This window comes from Girardinichthys multiradiatus, chromosome 14, assembly GCF_021462225.1.
Source record: "Girardinichthys multiradiatus isolate DD_20200921_A chromosome 14, DD_fGirMul_XY1, whole genome shotgun sequence".
Classification (NCBI taxonomy): domain Eukaryota; kingdom Metazoa; phylum Chordata; class Actinopteri; order Cyprinodontiformes; family Goodeidae; genus Girardinichthys; species Girardinichthys multiradiatus.
The window spans coordinates 16220755-16243744 of NC_061807.1; the positions used below are offsets into that span (position 1 = coordinate 16220755).

The window sequence follows — 22990 nt, forward strand, 5'->3', positions numbered from 1 at the left end:
TTGATGTGTGGATTTTATAAGGGAAAACTCTCAAGATCCTAATGTGTTCTGTCTGAAAAGCAACCTGGAAAACAATAAACACAACATTTTTGTCACAATAAAAAACAATTCATTATAACTGGATAAAATTTGGATTTTGGAAAGACTGAACCTTCCAACAAGACAATAACTGCAAAACAGACAGATGTTCACTCAAAGTCGACAGTTGAACCAGAAAGAAACTGAAAACCATCCTAAAATAGATTTTTATTTAATGGAAAGTTAATAACTTTTTCTCTGGATCAGAACAAACCCCTACAGACAGAAACGGCCCAAGGTTATTTGGAGACTAAAGCTGATTTTTTTGAGCATCACCCACCTACCACAATAGCACGTCCTTTAAATTTGCCAGGCCTAATAGTTTTCACACCGTGCATTCAGCCTGGATTAGCCATTGATTCCTTAAACCCACCGTATGACATTCATTTCACATTATGTATTAAATAAACAGAAGCCGGAATAAAAATGGGTGGAAAATATTTTTTAGGGTTCATTTGCTCCGGAAGTTTGTCTAGATGACAGCAGTTAAACCAAATAAGGGGATGCTAGGTTAGTTTTTTCAAGCTCAGTTTGAGTTTCTGCTCAGTTTACTTGCGCCTTGGGCCGACTCTGCCCATGGACATAAATTTGGTGTGCCTAATCATTGACAGCCAGGAAAGTTAGCTAAATAATTAATGAAATAAATAATTAGTGTATGATAATTTTCATAAAACTGTAATATATACTATAAATGAAAAGATATCACATATACATATATATTAAAGTATTAATAATTTATTATTTCATTATTTTAATAAAATTTATTCAATTTATTATTCAATAAAACACATGTAATTACTTACATGTTACAATTACCTGATATTCTGGATGGATGGATGGATGGACTAACATCTTATTGATTGGCTGACCTGGAAACACGTTTAACTGCAGACCAATCACCTTGTCTACGGCAGTGTTAGCCCCGCCCACTGGCTCCGAGGCTGACAGATAAAGGAAACTGATGAAAAGCTGCAACACAAGACTGAAATAATTAGATAAATTATATGTATTTAAATAATTATTTTCGAATATATAAATTTAATGGATTCATTTCACTTATGAAGATTTATTTATTTATTTAATATGTTATGGAAATTTAAAAATCTATACTTATTTATTTCGTGTATATATTTGTAATTTTATTTACGTGATCATGCATACAAATATTTTTTAAATTAGTTTCTGCTGCCCCCCGGGGGCTGAAACGTGTAGCTTTTTTCTTGACTTTTTACAGTGAAGTTGAAGTTAAAACAGAAACATACTAGACATGGAGGAAGGAAAACAGACTGTAAAACTGTTTTGGCATTTTCTGTTTTGTTGGTATGAAGGTTTGTGTGGCAACTGCATTAAATTGCAAAATATTTTATTTATACAATGACTAAAAACAACAACCTTGGCTACAGATTTCCCAATATGTTTGCACATCCATTAATCAACAGTTTAACACCTATAGGTGGCAGGCAACTCATCCACGTTTTTTTTTTGTTCTTTTTTTAGAGACGTGTCGATCTGTGGTTGATGTTTATGATTCACAGCTCAGTTTCAGGTAAGTTAAATGTCCATCCTTCAACCTGTGCAGAAGTCTAAAATAACAGACACACACACAGCTATAGGTATGTTACCTGACCAGTACTGTCACCCACTGCTGAGGAAACAAAGATTGTAAAACCATAAGTATGCAGGTGGAGTGAGACGCAGCAGCATAAGTATAGAAAATGAAACCGTTTTAAAGATAGACAAGAGTTATTAACACCAAGGTACTAACCCCCAGCAGAGTAGTTGTAGTTGTATTGATGTTTTAAGCTTTCAGTTTTACAGTTTAGTCTTACTGAGTTTCAGTTGGCTCGTTGGGTCACAGGGAAAGATGCTTCTCATTCCAAATTAATGGTGTCAGACTGTGCTGTTTGACTCTTAATGGCTTAAATGCATCTATAATCTGACAGTTAACTGCTTCCATTAATCACTCCAATTACAGACCCATTTTCTGTTTAATACTCGGCCACCAGATCTAAAAATCAGCACTGAAGATTCAAATTTTGTGCTTCATATCTAGTTTATAAAGCTTCTTTACTGTATCCTGCTCTTTATCTTTTTTTACATCACTTATACATCGGATGTCTAAATACTGAAAAGGCATAGAAAACAAAACAACTGGTCTGCGTCCTTTTAGCACACAGGTTAGTAGATCATATGGCGAGGCTTTCTAACAATGATCGCTGTTGAGGCTCAGCTTAAAGGGTTAAATGACGTGTCACAAAACCCTAAAACACATCTCCGCAATGAGAGACACAATCAGTCATCCAGTAAAGTTGTTGTTTGGTGCTTGTCTTTTTCTTACTGTCAACATTATATTAAATATTTACTTTGCTATTGCTTATTTCATCTGTATTTCAGCATTTAATAATCTACACTCCTCTGGTGCTCCTCGTCTGTGTGGAGTGCCACACGGCTCCATTGTTGGTCTCCTTTTCTTTTCTGTCTGTGCTGCCAGTCGGGGAAATTAAAACTGCACACCAACTGTCCTTCCACAGTAATGCTCTTCTCTCTCTCCTGGACTGTATAACTGCTGTCAAACAGTGGCTGAGTAAAAACGTTCTATTCGTAAGTGAACAAAAGCTCGAATGTATTTTATTTGGTGGCAATGCCACCATAGTTGTCAGTGCTTTGCTTTTTAAATTAAATAACACTGTTGGAAGGTTAGGAGGTAATATTTGATCTGGAGTTTAAATTCAATAAACAAATCAACTGTGTGGTCAAATCAAGTTTTTTTTTGAAATTATCTACGTCTTCTGTTTAAACCAGTTTTGAATCAACTTGGGTTGGAGAAGGCCATTCATCCTTTTATTAGCTCTAGACTTGAATATTGCTGAAAGTCACTAATAATATTCTGATGGCCTCAGATAATGGACTTGTGTCTGTTCTGGTTCTGTTGGATCTCAGTGCTGCATTTGATACAGTCGACCATAATATTCTCTTAGAAAGGCTGGAATATGCTGTAGGGATGAGGGTAACAGCACTAGGCTGGTTTAAATCTTATCTGTCTGACAGATTCCAGTTTGTTCATGTAAATGATAAATCATCTTTAATCTCCAGGGTTAATTGTGGAGTACCACAGGGTTCAGTACTTGGGCCAATTCTCTTTACTATATAAATGCTTCCAATAGGTAATATTATCAGGCAGCATGGGATACATTTTCACTGTTACGCTGATGATACTCAGCTTTACGTATCCATAAATCCTGATGAGTCCAACCAGTTAGATAGATTGCAAGCATGTCTTGAAATAAAAACTTGGATGACTTTACATTTTTTGCTTCTAAATTCAGACAAGACAGAAGTTGTCGTCTTTGAACTGGAGTCTTTAAAAAAGAAACTGCTTAGTCAATCACTTAACCTGGATGGCATTAAATTGACCTCCAGTAATAAAGTAAAAAACCTTGGTGTTATTTTTGACCAGGACATGTCATTTAAATCCTATATTAAACAGGTTTCTAGGATTTCCTTCTTTCATCTCCGGAACATTGCCAAAATTAGAAATATCTTATCCAGGAGTGACGCTGAAAACTAGTCCATGCATTTGTTACTTCAAGGCTGGACTATTGTAATTCTTTACTATCAGGATGTCCACAAAATGCAGTTAAAAGCCTTCAGCTGATTCAAAATGCTGCAGCAAGAGTTCTGAGGAAAATTAAAAAGAGAGATCATATTTCTCCTATTTTAGCTTCCCTTCATTGGCTCCCTGTTAAATAGAATTTAAAATTCTCCTCCTCACATATAAAGCCCTTAATGATCTAGCTCCATCATACATCAGAAATCTGATTGTTCCATATATTCCTAACAGAGCACTTCGTTCTCAGACTGCAGGTTTACTGGTGGTTCCTAGAGTCTCTAGAAGTAGAATGGGAGGCAGATCCTTTAGTTATCAGGCTCCTCTCCTGTGGAACCAGCTCCCAGCTTTAGTCCGTGAGGCAGACATCCTGTCTACTTTTAAGGCTAGGCTTAAAACTTTCCTTTTTGATAAAGCTTATAGTTAGAGTGGCTTAGGGAGCCTTCCTCCCTCCCTGTTGGATGGAGTAAGGGGGAGTCAGGTTTAGCCTAAACCGGCTCAGTTATGGTTGAGGTGCAAACACACCCTCCATTTCTGCAACCTGTACGACCCCTTCTCTTTTCCAATGGTTATAATCAGTCTGACAGAGAGAGGTGTCCCAATCATTGTGGTTTTTAGTATAACAATGACCATCAGTGGGCTCTAGATGGACAAATTTATCAGTTTATTATTTTACTTTCACGTGGCCCGTTCTGGGCTGGCCGGGCTCTGGCACTCGGTGGTTTGGTCTGGCCTCCCCGGCGGCCCCGCGCCGTGGGGTGCCTTGAGACAACATTGTTGTAAATAAGCGCTATATAAATAAATAAACTGAAACTGAAACTATCTCTGTAGTTATGCTGCTATAGGCTTAGGCTGCTGGAGGATGTAATGACAACTTTCACCCTCTTCGCTACATTCTCACACTACTCTCCAATTTTGCATTATTTGCTGTTATTTCAGTTTTTAACTTTATGTTGTCTCTCTTTTCTCTTCCTAGAAGCTACACCTGGCCTGACTCTGTGTGCCTGTGACACCTTCATGGAGGGGGGCATCGTCCAAGCTTCTGCTGCCAACAACTTAATGCTCACCCTCTACCGATGATCCACATAGCCCTGTCTTTCAGTGTTTAACGCTTTCTCTCTCCTACACATAGCTACTGACTGAGCTTTTACTGTTACTAACTCTATGTGCTCTCTCTCATACTCTAAACTTGAAAATTGTCTCAGAGTTTATCTGTTCTTTCTTTCTAGGTTAAATGACTAAAGGAGCTACATCCATTAACATTTTATTTTCCTTCCCATAGAAAGGACTCAGTCCAGGATCAGTGTTTCTGTGTTTTTTGTGTGTCTCTGCTCTGTTCTCTCAAACCCCCAGTCGGTCGTGGCAGATGGCCGCTCACACTGAGCCTGGTTCTACTGGAGGTTTCTTCCTGTTAAAAAGGAGTTTTTCCTCTCCACTGTCGCTACATGCATGCTCAGTATGAGGGATTTCTGCAAAGTCAGCGCCAGGGACTGTCCACTGTCTCTACATGCTCATCCGAGAGGAGGGAATGCTGCAAGTCACTGACTGGATGCAATCTGCTGGGTTTCCTTAGACAGAAAAACCTTTTAACCAATTTGAATAAATAACTGAATCTGACTGGAATGTATGTATCTGACGTGAAATCTGTATGATTCTTTGTGAAGTGCTTTGAGACATGTGCTGTGAATTGGCGCTATATAAATAAACTTCATCCAACTTTTAAATCAACTTTTATTATATGTTCCTATGATCAGACTTAATTGACCGGACATTTTTAGTGGCAGCACCCTGACTTTGGAACTAACTTCCTTCAGAACTTCGCTCCACCACTGACCCAGGCATCTTTAAATCTCAGCTCTTTCATACAGGCTTTATATGATAAGTATCATGTTGTCATCTTAGCTCTGATTTTTATTTTCCTGTTGTCTGCCTTTATGTTTGTATGTTTATTTTGTTTTCTGTTTTTTGATTTTGTGATCTTACAGTTAATAAATTAATGAATGAATAAATACTTTTTCTGTCCCTTTATAAATGGTTTTCCATTTTGTGATCATTTTTGATTCAGTTTTTTTGTGCCATTTTGAGATATTTTTTCTTCTTTTGTTAATTTTTTTTGTGTTACTTGTATATTTAATTTCCTTTTATATCAGCTTTTGCTTTTGCAAATAATTTGCACGTCTCTTCATGGCGGCTTTTGACTTTTTGTAGATCTTTTGTATCTATTTTTATTGCTTTTTATCTCATTTTATGTTCTTTTTTCCCTCTTCATTTGTTTTGTTCCTCTCCGTGGTAATTCATCCACACAGTTTCCACATAAACAAATCACTTCATAAGAAACGAGAACCTTTGGATCATAATTCCAAACGGTATGTTTTGTTCAGATGTAACTGTGGTTTTTTGTCAACATGGATTAAATGAACAGTTCTGATAACTGGTCAGTTTTAGCCCAAAACCTTCAGGTGTCTGCTATAAATCTGGAGATAAAAGTGGGAATCCAAGCATACAGATCAGCTAAAGACTGACTTAATGAGAGAAGGTGAACTATTGGACTGGCCTTGCCAAAGTTCAGATCTAAATCTGTAGGCTCACCTGTAGGATAGAGGATACATTAAATATCTTCTGTGAAAAAATAGGGGATTTTATAGGTGTTTTTAGGTCATTTTATGCCTTTTTTGTAGATATGTTTTTATCCTCTTTCATTTTCTAAGTGATTCCTTGTGTCTCAGGCTGCATTTTGTGTATCTCTAAATACACTTCCTCTCTGTATTTGTATTAGCACCTCACCTGTAAGTATGTACCTTTCTCTTTTGGTGTTTTGCATATTTTTCTGGTTCCAAATAGTTATCAAAAAGCACCTCCATCCTGGGCACTCTCTTGGCCTGTAGCTTGCAGACACCACCTCTAACCCCTCCACTTGTAACAGTATGAACAGCAAGAAGGAGGAAAGAGAGCGAGGGCATTAGACGTCTGCCCAGACTGCTTCAACAGCCCTGGCAGCATACCTTCTACCTGCACCACTCCTCTGCCTCTTCAGAGAAACTCCGACACCCCTTCCTTCTCTGTTCCATCACACATTCCCTGATAACAAACTGTTGTGTTTGTCTGCATGGCTTTATTTTGGCATCCAGATTCTGTTCATCTTACATCAAACCTCAAAGGAGCTGATAGACAGGAGCAGAAAGAAGTGTCATGATTAACCAGAAACAAAAATACAATTATCGTTAAATAAAATACTGGAATTTGGCCAACAAAAACAACACATGTACTCCATTTACCAGCAGCTAATACTTATTTCACTCACTGACTGCAAATCTATGTTTATTTATTTATCAAGATCAGAAGGTGAATATACACACTCGCAAATTCCAGCATTCCAATGCTATTATACATATTAATTTAGTATTTTATTTAAAAAGACAACAATTCCCCTTCCAGGACAAGCAAAGTTGTTTCATTCAATCATTTAAACTTGTATGGATGTAATCTGATAGGAACCTTGGGTCTAAACAAGGCTGCTGTGGATTGAAATAAAATAATGGAAGCAAAATACTAAAACTGAAAGTTGGCCCACTTCATAAGAGGAAAATCATGTCTATTCACCAAAAAATTGGAGGGTAATACATTTACAGATAAATATAAAATGTGAGTCATGTTTCATTTGGGTATTTATTAACTGGAGAACAGAGCAGAATTTTATAGTATCCTAGAATAATCACATGAGCTATTGGCACCAAAATTATTCAAATGGTAGACTGAGATGCAGAGAGAGCCTTTTATGATGCCGTATTTAAATATTAGAGGAAAAACGCGTTGCACACTGCAGCTCCACTTATATTTCCCAAGCAATTCCTCTCTATGATTATCTCAACATTTTGATCTAATTGGAAAGATTATCTGAGATTTCAGTAAGATTGAGTTATGTTTATATTTTACAGGATTTTTCAGCAAATTTTATACTTAAATTGGCCCTGCGCTCAAACTACAAGTACTACCTTTTCCTCTGATGAAGTATTTAACAACCAACGTTTGCTGATATACAAATATGACAGAACATTACATGCGTGAGTACACACACGATGTTGCAGGTTTGGAAAAGTTAAATCGAGCTCAAACTAACTGTGAAATGCAGCTGAACTGCAACAAAGCATCTTCTCAGGCTGCAGGCGAGCTGAGGTGATTTAAAGTCATGCAACACTTATCTTGCCTTTCCTCTACATGGTGTCAATAAGTGTAAACTATGTCAGAAATCCAACTAGGCGATTGAAAAGCCGCCTCTACAGTACAGTTTTGACACCTAGATAACTTTTTTAATTTAGTCAGATTACAAATGCAAACTTTAACGCAGTATATCTGTTTTTTGTTTTTTTATTAATAAAAATCTGTAAAGTGTGGGCTGCCACCCATTTGTTGATACTTCGATTCAGTTTTATTTTATGCAACCAATTCCTCCGATGTGTGTGTAATTTAATCTCAGTGTAAATCCAGCTTTTCTGTGAAGATGTCAAAGGTTTGTTAGAGAACATTAGAGAACAAACAGCATCATGAAAACTCAGGGAACACAGCAGACAGCTCAGGGAAAACGTTCTGGAGAGGTTTGCTGTGTAGATTTAGCAGAAATCCAAATCCACATGGATAAAAGCAATACAGAACCTTTACAGGGTGTAAATAACCAAAAAATATGTTATTTTTTAAAAATATGATGCTTGTGCACCATGTGTCTAGTGCCGCCCTGGGCAACTGCCCATTTGACCCATACCAGAAAGCGCCAGTGTGCGCCAGAGTAAATACATTTGCTGTTTTATTAAGTTTATGATCTATTTTATCAAAAATCTCATGTCAGCCTGACATATATTCTCATAACGGCTCTCGACAGATTTCTAACCGTCTGAAAACGTGACGGTGTTGTAGGCCTTGTTGGTGAATCCATCTTATCTTTCTCGTGTTTCTCACGGCTCCCCACCTTAAAGGGGAATGGTGAAGAGGTGGAGATAGAGAGCGAAAAAGAAAGACAGAGACTAGGAGAGGGAGAGGAGGGGTAAACCGGTTCAGCAGGTATACTGAGGCCTAACCCAAGCTCCCTCCAGCCTGTTGTCACCGTTATTTCTGCAGCGCATGCGCGCTGGCGCCTGTTTCCTGCTTTTTTTTTTTTTTTTAATGAGTACCTGAGCTGCTGTTTGACCCACCTCTGTCGGCTCTGACTCAGATGTGTGTGTGATCGAGGATCTCTACCGTTTTGTTTTTTTTTTCTTCACCCACTCTCCCGTTATTTGAGAGCGCTGCGGAGTCCGCTCTGACTTTACCTGCCTCACCTGAGCAGACTCACCTGTCCGGACATTTTCTTCCGTCCTCAAATCTGAAAGCCTGACTTTGACAGCAAGAAAAGTGTGAAGACTTTTAGAAGATAAAGCTAACGCAACAAGAAGAAAAGGCGCAAGGAGTAAAGAAGAAGAAGAGGATCGATCCTTTCCATTTTCCCCCTCAGCTTCCTGCTTTTAAACTGTTACCTGTTCTGACGTCGCTTCTTTTTTTAAACTTCCGTGCGCTAAATAAAAAAAAAAAGACTTTTTTACAAGGACCGGTTGGTTTTGACCGAGCATGCCGCGGGCCTTTCTGGTGAAAAAGGCGAACGTTTCGCCTGGAAAGCGGAACTGGAGTGAGCTCCCCGACCATGAGAGAGGGGACGTCTACATCCCAGGTGAGTCCGCTGCTGCAGTAATGAGCCATGTTTGCTGTTTGCTGAGAACTGAACACAAACGGAGACACTGAGGGGGCCACAAATCAGAGGGCGGCAGATGCGCGTTTCCTGGCGTTTTACGCACAGATTGGAGGATATTTTACGCGGGGGGTTTGGATCAGGCCAGGAATGCTGGTGTCGGTGTCGGTGTGGCAGGTGGTGCATGGAGGTAGGGAGGGTGGGGGGTTCGGCGTGTGGTTGTAACGGGGCAACTGCGAATAACGGGAAACCCGGCGGAGCCCCAGAGAGGCTGCGGGATGCGAATCTGCTGTTTCATTTATGTTTGCATAAAAATCCGGTCCAGTTCGTTTTAATTTACTGCTCCAGTATAAACCCTTTAATTAAAATTTAAATAAACAAAATATGTCGTGACTACAAGCAGGCACGAGTCCTTTCACATAGACCTTTCTTTAATCAGAGAGGCCCGTTGCTTTCCACATCGACCTTCAACCCCTGATTGCTCTCCTTCCTTGTTCAGCCGCTCCGAGTTATAAAACTCCTCATGTAGGCCCGCTCCCTGAACAGATTGCTCTCTGAAAACAGGTCCCTCTTGTTTTCTGTTGCTCACTCCTCAAAATAAACAGAAAACACCTCAAATGAAGAGGCAACATGATGTGGATTTCTGAAGTGACGTTCTTACTGTCAAATCCTAACATCTGCCATCAGCTCTCCATGACAATCTGAATCTGGGGACTATGCCTCTTTCGACCTCGGCCCCCCCCCCCCCTCTCTTTCTTGAGAACAATCCCCATTGTTGCCTTCGGCGGAGTTTTTATTGTAAAAGGCCGTCGGTATCAGATAACAAGTAACGGACTACACCCTAAACCTCTCTCCTGACACTGTCACCCTTCCCCCGCTCCTTCTTCACTGAGTCTGTGTGCGTCTTCCTCTCCTCGCCCCTTTTAAATCATTGATTTCTACAGCAAGAAAACTGATTTCAGCTCAATAAAAAATTGAGTACTGGAAGATATATCTATCTATATATAAATATATATATAGATAACTTTTCTGCCCCTGCTGAGGAAAAGAAAATAATCCCCACAGCATGATGCTCCCAGCACTCTGTATCACCATAAGGGTTGTTGTGTTCAGGTTGTTGCACAGCGTTGGTTGTCTTCCACTTGTTTGTGGGAGAACTACCAACGGAGCTTCTTATTGCTTTCATCCAACAAACTTCTTGCCGCTCTCCCATAAAGGCAAAATATGCGGAGAGTGAATCTGATAGTTGTCCTGTCCACAGACTCTCCCACCTGAGCTGTAGACCTCTGCAGCTCCTCCAGAGAGAAGCCTCTGCTTGCTTAGCCTGTTAGTTTAGGTGGATGGTAGTTTTGCAGTTGTGTCTCATTCTTTCTCTTCTTAGAAGGTGGATTGAACAGAGCTCTGGTAGATCTTTAAAGTTTGTTATTTTGGAACCTAGCCCAGGTTTAAACTTTTCCATAACTTTATCATGATGCTATTTAGTCACTGGTCTTCTCTGACAAACTTGCGACCTCCACAGAACAGCTAGATTTATGCTGAGACTGATTAACATACAGGTTAACTCTATTTACCAATTAAGTGACTTATGAAGGCATTTGATTGCATTGGATTTTATTTTGGGGTATGAGATTAAAAGGGGCTGAGCACACATGCACACCACACTTTATAGATAAATCTCACGCTGTTTCAGAAGATTCTCTGTTTATTGTAGGATAACCCAGTTCAAGGTTGGGAATTATTTTAGATTTTGAATTTGCACTGATTTCTAAAAAACAGTGAACTAGCCCTTTAAGTTCCAAATAACAGTCGGGAAACAGGTGCCAGCTTCTCCACCAGCCATATTTTCTTACAGTGCTTGAAACTGGACAACACAGGGGGTGTGCCCATTTCTTTTTAATTGCTCATGTCTCTCTCTGACACAGTTACGCCCTGGGCAGAGAGCCATATTACCCACATCAACACCCACCACTATATATTTGTAAGACATTCTCATGCTGCAATATACAGACTGATTTTTAGCAATAAGTGAAGTACATCACTTGGTTATAGAAAGTCCTGTTATACAATTTAATTTAAATAATTATAGATTAAAAATAAACCTGGATCACCTGTGCATAATGACGCATCGTCAACACCTTTTAACAATACCCAGCAACGGTCTTTGCTAAAGTTTCAGGTATGTGCCGTTACTTGATGTACCTGCCTGGAGTGCGTTGGCGTGCACACACACACAATATAAAAGAAGGAAGCAGACAAAATGGAAACACACACTCACACACAGAGCTATGATAATTACCTTAGAGAGAAATGGAGTGAAAGGCGTGTTGAATACTTTATTATGAGCCAGAAGATGCCGTCAGTTTGGACAGTTTTCCAGACGGTGTGGAGGCCTACGTTTGTGTGTGTTGGAGTTTTATTTTTATCTCCTAATCCACAAACATGTGTCAGGGCCTGTTTCTGATGGATCATCAAGGTGAATGCAGTCTGCTTTGGCCCTCCTCTGAGATTAAATACACCCGATGACATTTTAGTTGAGTAACAGAAGTCTTAATATTGCAAATGGCACAAACATGCAGTTTTTCTTGACATAAATGGTAACAGTAAGCTTCTCCACTTGTCTTTTTAATGTTTCATTAAAGAAAAGCTTTATTCAGGCAGAATGTTTTAAATGTTCAGGAGTTAAACACAATTACATAAGAAAAAAATCATACATTTGCCTTTCTAGAGAAGTCGGCAATAGCCGGCTGAACAGGTTATTCCACATTTAGTTTCTTTATGCAAGAATACTTACATTGTTTTGGTTGATGTGAATTTAGGATGGATTTCTCTACAAGGTGTGAGATAATTAAAATATCATCAGTTTAAATTATTGTGCCTTGGTAAACTGTTTCATTGGTCAAAACTGTCAAATGCTAATTTTAATGGTAGCAATATATGGTCAAAGATGGCAGTCTTTAGGGAAATCCATATTCTTGTTCTGGATTTTCCACTTGCAAAAAGAAAATATACGGTACTTATAGCTATAACTGTAAGTTCTGCCTCATTAGCAGAACTACAAATTTATGAACAGCCTTTTATACTAAACCTTGCTAACCTATGTTAACTACATGCCCATTTATATTTACAAAGCAAACATGAAACTGGTACAAATGACAAATGATGGCTCTGAAATGTCCAACTGTTAAATCAGTGGGACTTCAAAGATGTCAGTGGATTTGGGCATTTGCTTTCAGTGCCGGTGCTAAAGCTGCCTGAAGGTTAATGTTTATTGAATGGAGGAAAATGTAACGGACCCTACGAACAGCCGGTTGCTGCAGACAATACACCTTTAGCAAACACACACTGACTCACACCCAATGTTTGATAAAGTTATCTACTGAATGTTGACTCTTTCTCTCAGCTGAGGGAGGATATAAATAAAAAAATAAAACTTGCAAACAGCACTGGTGTTCTTTCTTAGACTTTGTCTTGAATTAAAAACACTTTGGGTATTTGGAACCCCTTCGTCCAGACAGACACACACATCTCATTCATTGGGGATGGGGGGGAAGGAGGGGTGAGCAAACAATACAAGTTCAGATTAAATGTCCACAAGCAGCAGTCACCACAGAGACCATCAATGCACAGAGGTAATTAAGACAATGTTTAGGCCATTACAAGCAGATTCTATTAACTTTTCTGCACATGGTATTGATTAGGAAAACAAATGTTCTTTTGTAAGATTTTGTGTTTCTAAGACCTGTGTGTGGCACATGGGGATGGTGGTCCTAGAAAGGGCATAGAGAACGTTTTCCAGCTATCAAGGGATCGCTCTTCTCGGAATCCCTGGAAAATCTAACTTCAGCAAAGGAGTTTTAGACCGATAGTCATTCCTCAGATTTACGAGGAGCAACTTAGCTTTCGTCCGGGCCGTGGCATGGTGGGCCAGATCTTTATCGAGGGTATCATGGTGTCTGATTTTCTGGTCTACATGTGTTTTGTGGATCTTGAGAAGGCTTACAACCGTGTCCAATGAAGCACTGTGAGGAGGGTGCTACGAGATTGAGGTGTACCATGGAGGCTTTAAAAAGCCTATCCGATTCTTTTACAGGCAAAACGAGCTTTGCCAATATTCTTCACACACAGTCGAGTCCCACCAAGGCTGTCCATTGTCTCAGATTGTGTTTGTGGTGTTTATAGACAGGATCTTTAGGCATAGTTGTGGAAAGTATGGTGTCTGGTTTGGGAATCTTTGCGTCTCATCCTGGCTTTTTTTGGTGGGGTTCTGTTAGGGTTCTAAACTGGCAATAGATGGACTGGTCCTTCTGGGTTGTGGTTTTGTCTTTGCAACAAGTGCCGAAATTCAAGTATCTTGGTATTTTAAGCATGAGTGATGAAAGGCTGTTGCAAAAAAATTAATAGATGGATTGGGGTATGGTCTGCTGTAATGAAGGCATTGTTACGGTGTGTTATGATAATTAAATAACTTATCAAAAAAGTGAAGCTCCCATTAAACATGAATAAGATCCCAGATACAAGAGGCTGAAAATGTAGGGTGGCTGGGCTCATTGTTGGAATTGGTTGTTGTGCTAAGTCATCCAGGTGGAGCTGGTAACAGAGCCACTGCTCTTCTGCATCGGCAGGAGTCTGATGAGGTGAGTCAGGCATCTAATCAGGATGCCTCTTGGATCCCTCCCTTTGGAGATTTTGCAGGCTTGCTGGAGGTACTATGTATCCAGTTGGGCATGGTTTGGGTTTACCCAGGATGAGTTGGAGAGTCTCGCTGAGAAGAGGGATTTCCATTCTAGATCTGTTACCACATGGATGGATGGATAGATGGATGGCTTTTTGCCAAATCTGTTAGAGCAACAAAACTTTTATATGGTAGGTTTTAAGAAACATAACACAGACTCATGGAGAGATCAAATATTTTTATTTTTATTTACAAGAAATTTGGGCTGTCAATTAGTGAGGCCAGTGCAACAATTCAGAATCTATTTTAGTTTTTGACCGCACATCATAACAACCTGCTGGTTTCTCTGTAAACCCAGTCCCGAGGTCCCCCGAAGCTCTGTCAGTGACATTTCATTACCAAATATGCAGCTAAGGCTGCACAGAGCCCTCACTGTGTCACAGTGTACCGTTAACTCTATAAAGTTATAGATCAGCTTTTGTGTCCTCTCATTTTTAAAGTTAGCTGTGAGGCCTCATTTGCATTTACATTTGGGTTTTATCAGATTCAGGTCTGACAAACTAAACTGATTCCTTGTTTTCACTAAGGCAGGCCACACCTGCCAATGGGCTAACACGCACAAACAAAAGCATGCATTTATAATGTGCCGTTGGTTTTCTCTGTCAATCGCCGTTTTTTTTGTTATGTTCTGCTTGTGTACACCTTTGCCACATGGAGCGCACGCACGCACAAACCCTGACATTCAGCCTGCGGAGGTGGATTGTTTGAGGAAGGTAAAGTGCTGGTGCTGCAAGACCGTCTGGTTCAGCAAGTCTAACTGTAACGGGGATGTCTTTGTATACGTTGGTGCGTGTGCGTGTTTTTAGGCATGTGTCTACGTGCAAACTGCCCAAACAATAGGCGAAACAGGAGCACACCCACACATACGAACTTATTTAATTCTCTATGTTTGCTAGTAGAGCAGTTGTGTAAATATGAAACGGTGGAGCATGGCTGCCTATTGTGAAACCCAGTAATGGAATAATTTCTTTACTTTTACCTGTTTGTCTTTCCCTCCCTTGGTCAACAATATTCTAATTTACCAGTTTGAAAATATGTTTTAAAACCAGATTTACAAATTTTAAAAAAGTATAAATTGCTAGGTTTTGCAATATCATGAACTAGATTCTTACATTAAGTTTTAAGACTGAAGGTGATTTAGTGATACGAATGGCAAAACAATCAAGATATACTCCCAGTGATTCCATAAAGCATCTTCAAAAGGTTTTGATAAAGATCACGTGTGAAAAACATTAACATGTTTTCATTCTGTGGAAACTCTTTAACTCCAGTTCAACTGGACTGAATATGAATGCCATCTCCCACTAAAAAGGTGCACTGTTTGCCTTTTTTAGTAGAAAAAAAAACATAACACACATTTGTGGTAAAAGGGAGGAACTCTTCCTTTAAATCCTAAGATTTTACATTTGTTCTGGGAATTTGAGGGGTGCTCAGTGTTTCACCGTAATTTTCTCTTCAGCTTGATCTTAGTGGTGAATCAGTAAAGTGTAGATTTGTATGGATGCTGGTCATTTTGTCCCTTTCGCCATTACCTAGCTTTGCCAATATGGTAATTTTATACCTGTCTTATTTGGTTACAAAATGATGCCGTCTGCCACATGACGGTTTGTACCCACCATTAGTCAGGTCGTACCCCCTTTGACAACCAGCAATTTAAATAAAATGTCCATATTCTACAAGTGGTTATGTTGAACAATTATTGAACAATTGTTGAACAATATCTACAGGGATAATCACCTTCGCCAATTTATACCCGCACGTAATCATTTAGTTTATTCCTACCACCATTTCAGACCCATAAATAAACTATTTTGTCCCCATATGCCTACAGTTTCTTCCGGACATGTTTACAGTGTTTTATGCATGTATTATGCATCTATATATTATAGATGTATTTTGGGGGGGTTGGTCACATCGTTAATGGAGATAAATATTTGTCTAATATCATATTTTTGCTCAACCAGAATATTTGCCTCTCTCACATGCAGCAGAATTTCCAGTTTTATTTGTATTTTGTTTACCGATATGCCAAAAAGTTTCAACTGCAGAGTTGGGTTTTTTTGTATGTCATTTGAAGATTTGTGTGTTTATAGACCATTTTATTTTATTATAACAAAACTGGGAAACCATAATTATTAATTACGACGATAAAGAAAAAAATGCACATTTCTTTAGTAGCCTACATCAATAGTGATACATTCTGCCCTGGATACCTTTCCCTTGAAAGTTTCTGGAGTACCCATTTCCTGTTTGAAAATTGACACTACTGTTTTAAATGGTTGGGGCCAAATTAAAGCTAACTGGACTTTTTTGTCCATAAGATGGACAAAACTTGCATTGTTTGGTTTATATGTCTGTAAGTGGTGATCATTTATTGTCCCTGTTTTCCTCCCAGTCTCCATCTTCCCGCCATCGGTCCTGACTACGGAAGCTGAGGCCAGCCCCGCGGAGATTGTGCCTCTCTGCCTCAGCAAACACACTCCATCGGACAGTCTTGCTGAGCTGCCGTCCAGCACGGTGCTTGGACAACCGTGGAGTCCGACCGGTTCACCGGAGGGGAGGTCGGACATCAGACGGAGCTTACATGGCGGGTCGTTGTATGTTCGATCCAAAATTAAGGTGAGAAACGAGAAAAAGCTGTAGAACTCTGCTGGCAGGGTCTGAAACATTTTAAAGTATAGGTTTATTGGTAAATCCTTAAAGATATTCTTTAAAAATGTGAAACAGATTATCATAAATTAGGCACTGGAGAAGCAAGATGTTTTACTAATATTTTGTAGATGTTATAATTTTTGAATAAAGTTATGTTCAAAATAAAACTGTTGGATTGCCAAACATTTCTCTTCAAGACAAGTTGTTAAAGCTGAAACATAACTGGCCAGGCCTTGTTCATTTCTACCTGAACAGCATCTTTTCTCTCTCTCTGGCAGGTAACTACAGGCGAGTTGCCTCCTGATCCCTCTCCTCTTCCTCAAGCTCATCCCTCCATTTCCAATCCACAACCTTTACCTCCACAAGCCACTGTGATGCCACCTGCCCCCAAGCAAAACCCTGTGCTTTCAGAGGTGGCATCGATGGTGAGCAGATCACTGGGTCAAACTCAGAACACTCCCTCAACCACAGCAGGAGGCTTTGTGTGCCAGGTATGTAGTAGTTATACGTATATGTTTGAAGGGATTGCTCTCAGTATTTGTTTCATAGATTTATTTATTTACCTGCTAAACCTTTAATTTACAAAAAATAACCTGTAAGCTCTGAGAACGTAATCTCTAATTTTTGGAAGATAACCTTACTTCCAAAAAAGCAACTTATAAGGTCCAAGGAAATAACCTTCCAGATCCACTAAAATAACCTTTAGGTTCTGGGAAACATGTACAGGTCCTTCTCAAAATATTAGCATATTGTGATAAAGTTCATTATTTTCCATAATGTAATGATGAAAATTTAACATTCATATATTTTAGATTCATTGCACACTAACTGAAATATTTCAGGTCTTTTATTGTCTTAATACGGATGATTTTGGCATACAGCTCATGAAAACCCAAAATTCCTATCTCACAAAATTAGCATATTTCATCCGACCAATAAAAGAAAAGTGTTTTTAATACAAAAAACGTCAACCTTCAAATAATCACAGTTATGCACTCAATACTTGGTCGGGAATCCTTTTGCAGAAATGACTGCTTCAATACGGCGTGGCATGGAGGCAATCAGCCTGTGGCACTGCTGAGGTCTTATGGAGGCCCAGGATGCTTCGATAGCGGCCTTTAGCTCATCCAGAGTGTTGGGTCTTGAGTCTCTCAACGTTCTCTTCACAATATCCCACAGATTCTCTATGGGGTTCAGGTCAGGAGAGTTGGCAGGCCAATTGAGCAAAGTGATACCATGGTCAGTAAACCATTTACCAGTGGTTTTGGCACTGTGAGCAGGTGCCAGGTCAATGAAATCTTCATCTCCATAAAGATTTTCAGCAGATGGAAGCATGAAGTGCTCCAAAATCTCCTGATAGCTAGCTGCATTGACCCTGCCCTTGATAAAACACAGTGGACCAACACCAGCAGCTGACACGGCACCCCAGACCATCACTGACTGTGGGTACTTGACACTGGACTTCTGGCATTTTGGCATTTCCTTCTCCCCAGTCTTCCTCCAGACTCTGGCACATTGATTTCCGAATGACATGCAGAATTTGCTTTCATCCGAAAAAAATACTTTGGACCACTGAGCAACAGCCCAGTGCTGCTTCTCTGTAGCCCAGGTCAGGCGCTTCTGCCGCTGTTTCTGGTTCAAAAGTGGCTTGACCTGGGGAATGCGGCACCTGTAGCCCATTTCCTGCACACGCCTGTGCACGGTGGTTCTGGATGTTTCTACTCCAGACTCAGTCCACTGCTTCCGCAGGTCCCCCAAGGTCTGGAATCGGCCCTTCTCCACAATCTTCCTCAGGGTCCGGTCACCTCTTCTCGTTGTGCAGCATTTTCTGCCACACTTTTTCCTTCCCACAGACTTCCCACTGAGGTGCCTTGATACAGCACTCTGGGAACAGCCTATTCGTTCAGAAATTTCTTTCTGTGTCTTACCCTCTTGCTTGAGGGTGTCAATAGTGGCCTTCTGGACAGCAGTCAGGTCGGCAGTCTTACCCATGATTGGGGTTTTGAGTGATGAACCAGGCTGGGAGTTTTAAAGGCCTCAGGAATCTTTTGCAGGTGTTTAGAGTTAACTCGTTGATTCAGATGATTAGGTTCATAGCTCGTTTAGAGACCCTTTTAATGATATGCTAATTTTGTGAGATAGGAATTTTGGGTTTTCATGAGCTGTATGCCAAAATCATCCGTATTAAGACAATAAAAGACCTGAAATATTTCAGTTAGTGTGCAATGAATCTAAAATATATGAATGTTAAATTTTCATCATGACATTATGGAAAATAATGAACTCTATCACAATATGCTAATATTTTGAGAAGGACCTGTACATTATGGAATGAAGAGAATCCTGCATGTTCAAGAAAGTAACCTGTAAAATAAATGAAAGAAAATAAATTTTAATGTTGAAAAACATGACCTGTAAATCCTGGAAGGTAACCAGTAAATTATCTCTAAACTCCACAAATTGTTCACGTAAAGTAACCTATAACCTCCAGGAAGGTATTCTGTAAGTTCAAGGAAACCTTTAAGTCCTTGGAAAAAATGAAAATTCTGGAAGATATTTTGTGGGTTCAAGGAAAGTAACCTGTAAGCCCCAGGAAGGCATTTTATAGTTTCCAGTGGCCCTTTTCCATTGGTACCTACTCTTCTGAACTTGGGTCGGGTCGGCTCTACTCTACAAGGTTTGGTTCATTTTCCATTACAATTGAGAAGCTCTCAATAATTGTCAATAGCAGGGCGGCCCCAAAGATGTCAGACTCGAAGTAAAAAGAGGGAGAGAAGGCAAGAGGAAGCACTCTGGATAAGGACAGAGAGAGAGAGGGAATCCATGGAGCGGTATCGAACCGAAGGGTACAAGTTAGAGGACCTGTGAGGGTAAACTAACGCCACCTTATGCTAGCTAACTATACTGGTCATATGCACAATAAGCCCCGCGTACAACGATTAAGCGGTTGAAGATATTAGTTATTTAAATATGCTTTAACTAGTGTAGCCGCCCCCCACCCAATCAGTGACCCACAGTCTTCTATCATCGCGTTTTCAGCACAGGTGGGCCTGGGTTGGAACTGCATCCAACCTACTACTAAGAATAGTAACAGTTCAATGTAACCGTAATTAATGGAAAAGCCTGAAAAGCGAGTAGAGCTGCGCTGAGTAGGGACTAGTGGAAAAGGGCCACAAGTAAACAACCTGGAAGCTCAGATATTATTTTTGTTGTTTTCTGCACACACAAATCAGTAGTGTCAACTTGACAACATTGTTCTGTTGATGTGTGTCACCACGGCTAGATCACACCCTCAAACTCTGAAACTCAGATTAGTCTTTGTCATATCGTACATTCAGTAGAAATGATATGCCGGTATATTGTTGCCGGTTTCAGGTTTGCCAGAAGACCTTCCAGTATCAGCGCATGTTAAACAGACACATCAAGTGCCACAGTGACACCAAGAGACACCTGTGCACCTTCTGCGGCAAAGGCTTCAACGACACCTTCGACCTCAAGAGACACGTCCGCACACACACAGGTAGCTGCGCGCTTTGATTTTTCATGCAGTCTCCCAGTGCAGGCAGGCTTTTAACATTTTTACATCTTTTCAATAATCCAGGCGTCCGTCCATACAAGTGCTCGCTGTGCGACAAGGCCTTCACCCAGCGCTGCTCCCTGGAGTCCCACATGAAGAAGATCCACAGCGTCACCCTGAAGTACGCCTACAAGGAGCGCCGCAACAAGCTGTACGTCTGTGAGGAGTGTGGCCACACAGCGGGTGCTCAGGACGAGCTGCTCCTCCACCTGCATTCGCTGCACCCAGACAGCGCCCTCCTGAAGGGGAAGGCCGCGAGGAGGGCGGGAGGTCTGGGAGCAGCAGGTACCGACTCTGTCGGAGGATCCTCTCCAGGTTCTCCGCGGGAAGCCGACAGCGATGACACTAACGGATCGGCTGGGCAGTAGATCACCAGAATAAACTCAGAAAGGATGGATGAAGGAGGAATGTGTTAACTCATGGACTTACAGAGTTTACTGTTTATATATTTATGAAAGGGCTGGGATTTGGGTTTTCTCTTGTATGAAAAACGCCAATGATATGATGCAGCAAGAGTAAGTTTGACTAGAATGGGCCAAAACATTATGACCACATTCAAACATGTATCATCAGGGATTATTTCATGAGCAGCAGATGTAGCTTATCAACCAACAATCAGATTTTATCTCCCAAACAGAACCTTAGAAGAACCTGAAACAAGGTAGAAACTTTTTAGAAGACGCTCGAGATCAGCCGCATACGCTTTCGTCCCACATCCACCCAACCTTTGTGCAGGAACGCCTCATTATGTTTTGGCTCATCTTTATATTTTCTATGGGACTGTATTACCAGTGGGCTTCTCTGTGAAACAGAAGAGATACATTTTTCTAATGGAAAACATTATTATTAAAGTAAATAATATATTACATAACACTGACTTAATTGATGTCATTTGTTGTCTGTTACCTTTAGCTCAGGAGTTAAATGAACTTGGGGAAAAAGCTGCTGCATAATGAGTATTTTTATAAGAATAAAAATCAGAACTGCTTTCTGATCAAAACTATGAAACAATAAATTAGACAATAAACTTTTATATATATATATATATATATATATATATATATATATATATATATATATATATATATATATGGAAAGACAATGTTAAAAGATTACAGGAAAGTCTGACTGATCTGAAGCAAACGCTACAGAAAATGGAGCCATACAGTCCTTGTCAGAAGTTTACATACACCCAATAACGAGCACCAATGATATATTCAGTTTGGGCTTTTAACATTAGCATTTGAAACGTTTTTTTTCTCAGGGTGTAATAACTATGCATTCCACTCCAACCCAGCTTTATTTGTGTAATCTTAGTTGTAAACAACACTGCTGGCCAAAGTGCTGTATACAAGTATAAAATAAAATTATTCAACATAACCGCATAAAAATAAAATACTGACAAACAAAAGTTGTGTTAAAAGTCAACAACTCAAACTGAAATTAAAGCTAAGAGGAAAATATGTGTTTTAAGAGAGGTCTTAAAAACCTTAACTGGGTCAGCCTGCTTGATGTTCAAGGGTAATTTAATGCACGGCTTGAAGGTATTGTAATGAATTGGATGAAAACGTGTTCTAATTATTGTGAATTTTCATAAAATCAAACTGGGTCACATTTACCAGCTCAAATATATTCATACGTGTGCTGAATTATCAGACAAGTAATCAGGGAGAGAAAGTAAGGCTGTCTGGTGAATTAAACAACGCCCATCATCTAAAAACATTTTCACAACAAGTTCACAGCACAGCAAAGATGTAAAACCACATTACAACATTTAATGCTAGCTGATGAATAAAAGGCAAGTCCAATTACATTTTAAAACAGCGAAGAATCTACAGAGAGGGTTCATTAGGCACTGAAGATGCTAAGGCATTATATTATGATGTAGAGTTGAAGAGAGAAGCCTCAGGAGCATGACTCAGATGGTACCATCAGAAAGAAAAAGTTTCAACATCCTGGCTGTTCTTCAGCTCTGAGTTAGACCAGGATTAACTCTGGAACACACAGTCCTGGTTTAGCCCATGTTTAGACATAATTACATGTTTAAAGAGGATGCAGGATAATAAGACCACTAACTGAAGAATTTCACACCCGTCAAATGTTTCCGTCCAAGCAGTTGCTAAAAGAAACGGCTTCTTAAGTTTCATAACATTTTTTAATGTTGTGTGTTTAAAAAGACTTAGAATGTTATCTAAACATTATGAAGAAACGCAGCAGATCGGTCGGGGATAAAGATGTGGAGGGGTTTCAAGCAGGGTTAGGTTCTTAAATAATATTCCAATAATATTCCTTTCTGGCGGCGGCATCATGCTGTTGAGATGTCGGCAGGGACGGTGAAGCTGGTCAGAGTTGATGGAAGATAGATCAGGCTATCAGTCAGCTATCTGGAGTGCTTTAGCTCAAAGCTTATTTATGTGTGAGAATGACCTAATCAAAGTCTAGATCTAAATCCAGCTGAAAATCTGACTGAGCTTCAGCTATTTTGCAACAAATTGGCAACATTTTAAGCTCTAGGTGTGCAAAGGTGGTAGAGACACACCCCAAAAGATTTTCAGGTGTTATTGCAGTAAAAAGTGGTTCTACAAAACATTGGCTCCTGCCTCCCTGGATCCTTTTCTCATGGGTGACGCA

The 22990-nt window shown here is 39.9% G+C and overlaps 1 protein-coding gene across 3 annotated transcripts; it reads left to right on the top strand.

The window, feature by feature from the left end:
• Window positions 1-1587: 1587 nt before the first annotated feature.
• On the top strand, window positions 1588-21230 carry ovol1a (ovo-like zinc finger 1a). Of its 3 annotated transcripts, none has more exons than XM_047385578.1 (5): window positions 1588-1624; window positions 16526-16749; window positions 17061-17273; window positions 20158-20302; window positions 20384-21230. In XM_047385578.1, exons 1-5 carry the CDS (start codon window positions 1597-1599, stop codon window positions 20725-20727), a joined length of 954 nt encoding a protein of 317 aa, XP_047241534.1. In that variant the 5' UTR covers window positions 1588-1596; the 3' UTR covers window positions 20728-21230. The 3 variants fall into 3 exon arrangements, with proteins under 3 accessions (XP_047241534.1, XP_047241532.1, XP_047241533.1); XM_047385576.1 differs by lacking the exon at window positions 1588-1624 and adding an exon at window positions 8824-9380; XM_047385577.1 differs by lacking the exon at window positions 1588-1624 and adding an exon at window positions 9459-9588.
• Window positions 21231-22990: the final 1760 nt, after the last annotated feature.